We start from the raw sequence: 11,442 nt of genomic DNA on the forward strand, positions 1-11,442 counted from the left end.
CTTGGAATGTGTAATCAAAACTCAAGCATCTGGAGAAAAAAAATCTTTCAGATACAATGAGAACATGCAAACTCCACACAGAAAATGACCATGGTGTGAGCCAAACCCAGCCTCCCAGAGCTATACGAAGGCACCAACAGCCACTGTACCACCAACCACTGAACAGCCATGTCTCCAAACTGGAAAATTTGAATTAGCTAAATTATCCTTTTAATAAAACCCAGAAATGCAAAAAGTACATTTCTAGCCTTACTGCTAATATGTTACAGTATGATGTGAAACCTGGCATACTCAAATCTTATTAAAGCCTAGCAGGGTGTCTTGAAATTCATTCTACCACAAAATTTGTCTCTGTGATTTTTCATGTTGAGGAACTAAGCATTGTGCAAGTTGTCCAACTCTATGAAGTAAAAGAACTGAAATCAGCCACCAGATCTAATCTAATGCTTTTCCTATCACACTTGGCTACACAGAGCTATGAATCATTTTGTTATCAAAAAATGTATTGCATACTAAATAAAGGTGTCACCATCTATGTAGTGTTGCCTTTTACCTAAGGATACCGAACACAAAAGAAAATAAGTGCAGAGATTTTGCTCAGTAGAACAGAAGGATATTACAGTATTCTAACATCAAAGTTTATGCACCATGTAAGTGTTGGTAAGTTTGCATTGACATCCCATCTGGGGTTGGCACCTGCCTTGCATCTCATGCTGATCAAATGGAAAAATATGTGCTAAAAAGTAGATGCAGTAAGCATTAATTCCTGCCAGGATGGATCCCAGCTCCATACAAAAACATAATGAAAAGAAACCATGATATACTTAATAACAGCTGGAAGTGGTAATCATATAACAGTGAATAAAGTGCCTGCTGTCAGACATTATCTGCCTATTTGTTTCTATAAACAAAAGACCAATAACATGACGGTGGTGATTTAAATATGCCAGTGAAGCTGCAGCCTCTTGGAGAATACTTTACAAAGCCCATTAGGATTTATATCATTATCTTCTTCCACAAACCGAGGACCAACCAAAACGTACCACTGAGAAATATAACTCAAGGGACCTCTACCAAACTGACAACCATTTAAAACATGCACAGGAAGACATGTGGAAGGACTCCTTTCACTAGCTGGGAACTTCTAAAGGTAATCACATATAGAGACTTTTTGAACTAGTACTTATCCTTTTGTTAATTATAAAAAAAGCAAATGCTACACTGCAAATTGCATTCAGACAGCTCACAGTGATACCCAGAATGGCAAGCTTTCCAAGTCATTATTTTTCACTGCTTTGTCCTGATAAATGGCTTTCAAATTTGAAGCTGCACATACAGTAGTTTTGACATTGCATGTTGTTGTCCTGTAACAAAAGGTGCTATAACATCTAAAGGAGAGTTGCAAAGGATATGGTTACAGGATAGTTTGACATTTCTTCTTCATTCTCTCTTGTTCCAGTGGGCATCTCAGACAAAGGTGGGTGGGGGGCATAAAGGAATGTCTAGTCTTCTACGATATCGCTGCCATATTAAATCTGGTGTTTTATTTTCATTGAAGAAAACAATGGATCGTTTTTACTGTATGCCAAATGCTTGTAAATTTAAACTTTCTTTCTTGCGGAAATGCCTAGAAATAGAGCTGCTTCCTGTCTTCTTTCACGGGTACAGTCTGCATATCCATCGCTTATACGTCGTCTGCCGCTGAAGGTATAAAGACCGACAACCGTATATCACTGTATGGATAACTAAGTGCTAAACCCTGTGCCCCACCCCTGCTAAATCCAAATGCCCATATCCTGATCTGCAGAGATAACGAGCGAAGCACATCGCAGCGCACGTCGCTCTCTGACTGGCCTCTTTATATATCGCACACTTACCATAAAACATAGCGCCACCGGTTTCGTGCAAGAAACGGAATCGCCGGTGTTTGAACAACCACACCGTTAAAAAAGTTAAAATCAGCAAAAGGTTAAAAACGAGCAACTCCGCTGTCTCTCTCTGATGATGGTGCTCCGCTGCATTTGCCATCTTTTTTCTTCCATCAGCTTTCGAGGAAATAATTGTAAAGCAGTGCGTGAAATAAAAAGTGCTGACACTGCCAAATACAGTAGTATAAAGCTGCGTTACGAGTTGCAGCTCAGGTCAGTGGCACAAGCTTTCCATCATATGCGCTCATACACGCGCGCGCGCTCCAGTACATATGAACGCGGAGGCCGTTCACATACAGCGAAGCAGCAGCAAGGTGCTCTGGGAAATGTAGTGTAAAGATGCATGTTCGCTAGCTCAGTGTTTCCCAGTTTTTTGTTCTTATTTGCCCCTACGCAGTTTTAATCTCACTGAAGTACCCCCACCTTCACACCAAACTGATAATTCAAATATGTTCATTCAAACTAGCTATAATTAATATTATTCATTAATAAACCTGATATTACTACAAAAATTCAACCAAAATACATTTATTAACTGTGAGTGACCAGTCAGACTAAACAGATTAATCTCTTTTTATTTAGCTTGCTTGTTTATTTTTCACGAGTTTTAATAGTTCTCCACATTTAGCCCGTTGCTTTGTTTGATTTTGATTTGTGTAAAAACTGACAATGTCATTTCACCCAAGTAGGTAGATCCAAAATGTACAAGTTCTTCAAGTGAGAGTATTTCTTTTCCACACCACACCAGAACTGTAATGTGATTAACGTAATTCATTCTCAAATTTGAGCTCCTACTTCTTGCTGGGAGTAGGTGTAGGATGCTTTGTAACCTCTTCTCAAATTTTTGTCTAGTCAGACTTTTAGAGCAATTCTTAGAAGTGATTCAGAAATGCTTGATAAAAATGGGAACTGGTTTCAATATCACTGAAGTCACGGTTGAGCTTGAACACATGTGCTTGCATCCTTTTCTCTACTAAAATTCTGTTTCTGTCAGTAGTGGTAAGATGGACATCAAGCAGTGGGATGCAGCTCATACAGTATCTCCACCCTCACTCTTCCTCTGTCACAACTTAACATTTCTTATGAATCCACTCAGCCTGTTGTACATATTCAGGATGTTTGTGTTTTTACCTTGTTGTGATAAACTGAGTTCATATCAGCTTGGAAAACACATTAGCAAGATATGCTATCCACTCTGTTTCTTTAAACAGTGATGCAAGGGGATGCAGATGTTCCTTCAGGACAGCATATACATCTGTATGAAGTTCACACTATCTGACCAGTGTTTTGGCACAAGATAGCCATTGGACATCATAATGAAGCAGTAGTTGTTCGTGTATTGATATACCGTTGTGACAAAGACTTTTAAATAATTTGTGATTTACAAGATTTTAAAACTTTATCAGTTTAACTGTATCATTCAGAATAGAATTTAACTCAAGGCTCATTCTTCAATAGGCCAGGGCCTCATGGTGAATCCACTCTGCATTCAGGGATTCCTTCTTGACAGGCCCATGCAACTCATGCAACCTCCCCATCATCACTGCTGCCCCATCAGTATATATATGACTGAACATTTTCCAATTCAGATTGTATATCACGTTAAAAATGTTTTCACCAGAAGTCTAAACAAAATATGTTCTTTGATGTCAGACTGTTCTTTACAATGTACCAACACATTTCAGTTGGGCCTTGGCACTAATACAGCATCTGTTGATTCGTCTAACAATCAAGCTGACCAAAGCCAACAATATTAAAGACAATGTTATTGATTCAATGGCTGATAGTATTATTAGAGAGAGGAACCACTGTAAGTGTATTGACTACTTTTTATCAATCATCATCATCTCCACCAAAATTACAGCAGCAGGGATAAGTTAATTCCTCAGCTACACAATAAGACTTCTTTGATTTAAGAACAAGTACTGCATAAGTTGCTTAAGTCACTTTATCAGAGATGCTTGTGGCTTTCTTCAGTTCAATGATCCCCAAACTCGATCCAATTGACCCACTATGGCATCATGGTTTTGTTACAGCCAACTTCTGTTTTTAATTGGCCTAAATGAGTGAGCTGTTATTTTGTAGTGTCTCTGATTTGAGGTCAAAGTAGAAAACTAAACTAAATTTTGAATTTTATTAAAATGTACTAAGCAGTTATACTGTAATTGGATTATGTAGGTTTTTTTTTACTTTTAAAATTATTTTCATCCTGAATTTCAATCTTCTTTTATAGGTGTTCTAATTATTTAATCCATTATGTACGAATTAGTACTTGCATCCTTTCATCATTCAGTGTTGTTTATCCTGGTGTCTGTTCTGCTAGTTTTTAATTGTCATTATTAGGATACAATGAAGGGAACAAACTACTCACTAAAGGGGCAAAATAATAGGAAAGCAACAAAAGTTGTAGCAATAATATAAAATATAAATGTCACACAAATATAAAATTCACATTGCTGTGCTGTTCTGAATGCAAAATAGAGAGACAGAGAGAGAGAGAGAATTCTGAGAGCTTGTTGCCGCACCCACCAAATGACTAACCACCTGGATTGGGACCCAAATGCAGTAGGTGACACTTCAACACCACAATGGAACAGTGTGAGGTCTGTTACAGTGGCTGGAGTGCCAATCCTGCCACCAACCCCCGAGTATTCCCTGAAAATTGGAGATCTGTTTGCAGGGCTGGACACAGATTAACGTCATGCCCAGGATGAAGCAGTTGCAGGTTAAGGGCCTTGGACAATAAGAGAAGAGAAAAAAAGACCCATTAACTAAATGAGATCAGTTATTATCATTGCTTTTGAATTAGGTAGGAACAATAACATATAGCCAGAGTAGGTCCCCAGTGCCGAGTTTGAGAACCAGTGCTTCAGGTTATTTTAGCTGGAATTCGGACAACTTTCATTGGGAAAATATGTTTGTCCTACCAACGCAGGAGGGGTGATTGGTGCTCAGGTGCCCCTGCAGTTGGGTTGGCTTCATGGAGCTGTTTGCTAAGGCCAGGTTTATACTTCACACGATGCGACGCATGCTCCATCGGATGCTCCTGCTATGCAAGCGTTTTACTGTTTATACAGTACTAGCACGCATACTTTACGTAAATCTAGAAGAATCCACTAGGTGGCAGTGTGAGGTATTATCACGGTGATAACAGGTTCGGCTTCGCTGTGTTGTGAATTGCCTGGAACACCCATTAAATTCTGATGACACCTTACCGCAATATCTCTGAAAAGGGTATTAAATCCATCAATCCAAGGAAACAATCTCTAGACCGGGCATCAGCTCATCGCAAGGTGAATACAAGCACTCACATACACTAGCATCATTTTAGTATCACCAAATCTGCATATCTTTAGAAGGAAACCGGAGCACACTGTGGAAACCCAGCAGGTAAACATGTAAACTCGAGGCAGGGAATACCAGCGACGTGACTCCCTGCAATACAGCAGTGCTACTGCTCTGCCACCGTGTCATCCCCATGTGTGTAATTATTAACAGTTATTCATTATTTAAACAAAATTAATGATTTATCTGTAAAATGTAACATACATACTTTAATGCATTTCATCACAAAAGTGATATCAAGTATAAATCTAAGGATTCTAAATGTGCAGAAAGTTAGAATATCATACAATTAATGTGTTCTGTGTGATGATCTATTGCTGTTTGCCGCTGCTGTCAGATCAAGAGGAAGCCCCAGAAAAAAAGATGGCACAAAAGATGGTATGTGAGACATTTAAAATGTATCATGTCATTATGATCGGGGATATGTGACGCTTAAATATAAAAGCACCACGAATGCATCTATATGTTGGCATTTTGCTTCACCACATCGAACCATTCATCAAACATTGAAGCATGCACATCAATCCAATAGTATCCGCATAGAGGCTTTCTGTCACATATAGATAGTAAACAGAGACTCTCACGTCACATTCCAACTTTTATCACACTGTGCCCCCGACTTTTTGCTGGTATTGCAACTAGCGGACGCGTCGCGTTAATTTCTGAGGACCTGCTCAGAGGACGCGTCAAGTGATACGCCTGAACTCTCGTTGTAACTGCCATGTGGTGTAGCACCAGAAGGGCATTTCAACCATTTTATCAATTAGCTGTTGACTTTTTCTTGCCAATGCTGGCCTTTTTCTCAATCGTAACAGGCGGTATTACAATTGACTGAGCCAGAAGAAACCAAGTTAGGTACATTCTGTACAGTTCAACCTTGTTATACTCACCATGTTGAGCATGAATACAGACTGCAATACAAAGGAAAAGTGCTGTCAGTGATCAAAATGCATTTATATATGTGGTGGACAATCCAATTGGCGCATTGATATTCTGCTAGTCAGTAGGTGACTGTGTTTGGCCAATGTCACATACTTAACAATTTCACATCAGAGCAAGTGAGTCTCTGTTGAAGGGAGAAAGGTTTTGTCTGTTGTTACAGGCTTTAGGAGGAAAAAAGGAAATGCTGGCGTGTCAAGCCTTGTTTACACTTACCAAGCAGAGCTTGCACATGGACTGAAGCCCAAAACACAGGAATGGTCAGTGACCATTGTGGCAGCCCGTATGATCATTGTGTCGATATTCTCCAATTAGTAGGTGACAGCCATGGAAGTGAAACTCTGGTGAAAAAAGAAGAGTTCTGCCTGATATTACTGGCTTTAAGAGGAAGGAAAGCAAAAAGTGGAGTGCGGGATCCATTAATCAAAAGTGGAGAAGAGAGGGCAAATATAATCTCATGAGTGGCTGACTGTAAATGAAGATGGAAGACGACGAAAAAGGTTGGGGGGGGGGGGGGCACCCTGTATACTGTCAAAAAAAGGAGAAAAAAAGAAATGAGTTGCAGAAATTGGCAATTAAGAAAATACAGAGAGTAGTTCTCTCAAGACTGAGTCTAACAACGACTGATGAGACTTAAATGTATGGCATTTATATTATATTGGGTGGAAATTATGTCAGGCACAGCAGTTAATGAAAGGATCTTCGGGAGGATCCAGAAATTAGGTTGATGGTGGAACCGGAAATGAAGTGAAAGGAACCGGAAGTGATGTTTCAGGAAATTTTCTTTTCTGAGGGTCTGCAGATGAAGAAGAACAAGCATTTATTGCACTTTGCCAGCCCTTCTCTGGACACACCCCACCCCCTTGATCAGCTACACCCTTTGACTGCCACCCAAGTGCACATGTGTGACAGAGACCTACATAATGAACAAATGTACTTCAAATATTTTTGTATTTTTCCTTTGCACTTTGATGACCTGTTGTATCATATCTAGCTATTCATTCATCATTCTGGTATCCACTTAACCAACTTCTCCTTGAAATTCAACAATTAGGATAAATAGCGCTGTGTCCATATTGGCACGTAGTTAGAACAAATTCTGTGCATACACCACACAAGGAGGCATGTCTCTGTGTCTGACATCATTTGTCAGTCATATAATCTATGAGTGATTTTAGTTGTAACTGTAACTGATAAATTGAAATGTTTAATTACAGTAGAGGGTTTATTTTTTGTCTTATTTAACATTTAGAAAAATATAAACAGTACTGTGAGATAAATATAAATAATTTTGAATTATGTATATTTTTATTATAGTTTTAAATACATAACTAACTTTTGCTAGTGATTCGGTTTTTCTGCTGAGTTTGTTCCACTTAATTGTATTCTAACAATGAGAATTAAAGATGAGTGGAATAGACACCAGACTACTGCCAAGATAGAGAAGGTGGCAGAAAAAACACTAAATTATTCCTGTGTAATATGTTTGCTACATTCCAATCAAAAATTGAAATACCCAGTAATGTAATTTTTGGATTGATGCCAAAGATGGAAACTGGGAAATAACAGCTTGTTTAAATTTCCAATTAAAAGCAGAAGCTGGTTGGGTGAAAACCAGAACCCATAGTGGGCCTCCTGATTGAACTTGAGAACCACTGCTTTAGTTCAATTGGTTACCCATCATGCTAGCCATCTGCCTCAGACACTGCAGTCCTTGTTTGTATACTTGGCAGAAGACCTGGCATTTGATTTGGCAGTTGCTCTACATAAAGTATTTGTTTTAACATCAGCCATTCGTTTTCGGTACCCACATGCTAGCAATACAAAGTTGCAGAGCAATAACAAGAAAATAGCAGAAACTAGTCCTATTTGGGATAGGAGTCCAACGAAGAGCACATTGACCTACACTGGTCAAATGTGAATTGTGGGAACACATTGAAATACACGTTTAAGGTACATTGTACAAAATCAGACCCCTTCACCTTCTGCACAATGTAATGTGTTGTAGATTTAATTTGGAATGTATACTTTTGCCATTTTTCCTCATCAATCTAATACCCAAAATAATAAAGAAAGAACATGTTTTTAGAAATGATTGCAAATTTATTAAAAATCAAAGCTGGAAGTTGCTAATTTGCATATTTAAACCCTTCATTCATTACTTTGTAGAAGCCCCATTGAGAGCAGTTACAGCTTCTTACACCTTCAAGTCATTTTGGGTAAGCCTCTACAAGATGTGCATATCTGGATTTAGGACGTTTATCCCATTCTTCCTGGCAAATCCTCTCTAGCTCCATTATATTGGATGAGAAGCGTCTATAAACTGTCAGGTTCAGGTCTCTTCACAGATGTTCTAGTCTGGACTTTGGCCACTCAAGGACAGTCAGAGACTTGTCATAAAAGAATTCTGGCATTGTCTTGGTGATGTGCTTTTGGTCATTGTCTGGCTGAAAGGTGAACCATTGACTTAGCCTGAGGTCATATGCACTCTGGAGTAGATTTTTTCAAGAACTTCTCCATATTTGGTTCATTTATCCCTCCCTCAATTCTGACCAGTATCTCTGTCCCTACCACTGAGAAGCACCTCCATAGCATGATGCTGCCATCACTATGCTTTAGCATAGGGATGGTATCAAGTAAGTAATAAGTAGTCCCTGGTCTTCTTCAGACAGAGTATTTGGAGTCTTTTATGTCAGTTTTAATCACATCAGACCATAGAATCTTTTTCCTTATGCTCTCAGAGTCCTTTAAAGATGATTTCAGTGGGGTCATTGTTGCCATATCTGTAGATAGAAACCCGAGGACACAAAAGATGAGTCAAGACTGGTGGGAACAGGATGCAGAGCGGTTTAAGACAAAGTAGCAATTGGACTATTTCATATTGTGGAGCAAGACGTTTGACAATGGCAGCTTCTGACTGCAAGACTTGCTCCTAATAGCACATGCTAAATCTCTTTAATTTCACAGTTGATTTCAGATATATCAATCAAAAATGTAATCAGATACATTTTCTTCATTACTTGGTGTATATTAGCACAAGGGAGAGTGGGATTAATCAAATCTATTTTATGTTAAAACTAGGGGGCTCCGCCCCCTGCTCACTTTGCTCGCCTACCCCAGGGTTTGGTAACCAGTTATACAATTTAAAGAGATTGTTATTTTCATGGGAATTGTTACATATGCATTATTTTCACTTTTACTTTGTTTGTCAATGCTCTTTCTTCTTCGCTTAGTCATTGATGTGTCATCTAGAACATATAAAATTATTGTCCTGATAAAATTTATGCTCTGAGAGCACAGGAAGTGTGTCTGCCAAAAGCATTCACACGACTAAGAGCTGAGAGCACAGGAACTGTGTCTGACAAAAGCATTCACACGACTGAGGTTAGATGACTGTGGTCTTGTTTGAATATAGTTGTAAGTATGGTGTGATTTGAAAGAATCTCATGTTAAAAGTCTCCATCTCACAGGACTTCATACCACGCCAATGTTTTTGGAATCTTTTAATTCTCGCTGGCAACACGAATTAGATGGTCTACAAGTCTCTGACTTAAAGTTTAAATCCAAACAATATATTCAATCTCTTTTCGCTGTTCCGTTATTTCACAGAGCAATAATTTCCATTTGTTTGCACAAATGCGATCTTTCCTATCCTTTTTTTGAGACTTTCGAATTTTCGTACTTACATTATCTCTAACCTGCTCTGCATGTGTACCACGCCAACATTTTTTAATTCTTTACGATGTTCTACTTTGTCATCTACTTTTTGTCCTTTGGTTAGATCTCTTGGCACAAAGACTGGTCTCACGGGACGTATAAGTGTCTCTCCGAGAAAATCAAGTTTCGCCTCCTTCCAAGATTTTTTTTTATAATAGAGAGATAACCCATAAAACAATTTTCTAAAAATCAGCATGTTAATACTTATCCATCTGTGGTTTCTGCATGACGTACTTGTGTTCTTTAAAGCATTTCTCTGTGAGCTGTAAAACACTTAGAAGTGGCAACTTTTTCATGAATTGTTCACTATCTCTTCAACTCACGTTACGCTTTTAATTCAGTTTACTCCTACCCAGTACTGCTTTCTTTCCATTTTAATTTGTAGGGTTTGAAACATGCCATTTAGACCCTTTTCTTTGTCTATTTGCATCTTGCTTAACAAGGTTTTGGGGGCCTCAATCTGCACCTTCTGCTCATAGTTACAGCCTCACCCACATCAGGTGCTCGGTGTCTCTCAAACAAATGCTGGGCATTTGTCAGTCCAAATAACTTTCCCTTTAACTCTGTGTTTCTTGGTGTCCAGAATGTAGGGTGTGATTTCTCATGCCAGGTCAATTCATTCATGTTGGGTAGTCCTTTACTGTGAGCTGTTTGTTGTTTGACTTCTAGAATTTTCCTTGGAAGTTTCCAGTTGTCCCAGGTCTTTCTTTTTTCTGATCTAAAATTGCACAATTACACCCATCTTTCCATTCTCTTTTAGTGCTTGGAAAGAAGAATGCTTATTATGGCGGAAGTTTAGGAGACTGTATTTTCTCAGAAAATCTCCAGTTTTGTGTGTCATTATGTCTGCTACATACCTGTTGACTTTTTATGCCCCCAAAAATATATAAATAAAAAAACTTTTATTTCAAAAGACAACTTTGATGCTGAGGTACTGTAGTATTTAAACCCCCAAAGCCTTCATTATGCTTCAGCTATGGTTGCTGCATTTGTGGTTTTTATGTGCTTGATTTATTTAACTCTTATTTAATCAAGTAAAATATTTAAAATGTATTAAGATCTGTAAAACAAACTCCAATACAAATCCAATACAAATATACTTAAACAATCACCTAGGAATCCTGTTAACTGACCCTTGTCAACACATGCAAATTAGAAAAAAATCACCATCCAATGAGAGCCTGGCTTTTGCAGATACACCTTTTTTTATGTACCTCCCAGCAAGAGATTGCCTAATGAGAACTTTTTTTTGTGTGTGTCAGGAGCAAAGACTGCAACAGACAACCCATTTGTTGTCATTAATATCGGAGGACGATATTTTGTAGAATATATACGCAGGTATTTTCAGTAAGACTTTTTTTGAGACATGCTTATACCTTGAATTCTAGCAGCCTTAGGGAGTGCAGTCAAAAAAGGAACTACAATCATGTTGTCCTTCTGATTGTTTAACTTTCTTTTGCCACCTTTGTGTCTCTCTTGCTAAGCTGCTTTGATCACAATTACTGTTGTTTTG

General features: G+C 38.4%; 1 protein-coding gene across 2 annotated transcripts in view; it reads right to left on the reverse strand.

Moving 5' to 3' along the window:
- Window positions 1-2,208, reverse strand: part of LOC114643509 (sodium/hydrogen exchanger 9) — a 518,850-nt gene extending 516,642 nt beyond the window's left edge. For both annotated transcript variants that reach the window (XM_051922914.1, XM_051922913.1), the window contains exon 1: window positions 1,878-2,208. In XM_051922914.1, coding sequence (XP_051778874.1) covers window positions 1,878-2,028 — 151 coding nt within the window. In that variant the 5' untranslated portion in view covers window positions 2,029-2,208. The remainder of the gene's footprint in view (window positions 1-1,877) is intronic.
- Window positions 2,209-11,442: the final 9,234 nt, after the last annotated feature.

Source organism: Erpetoichthys calabaricus, chromosome 2 (genome assembly GCF_900747795.2).
Source record: "Erpetoichthys calabaricus chromosome 2, fErpCal1.3, whole genome shotgun sequence".
Lineage (NCBI taxonomy): Eukaryota > Metazoa > Chordata > Cladistia > Polypteriformes > Polypteridae > Erpetoichthys > Erpetoichthys calabaricus.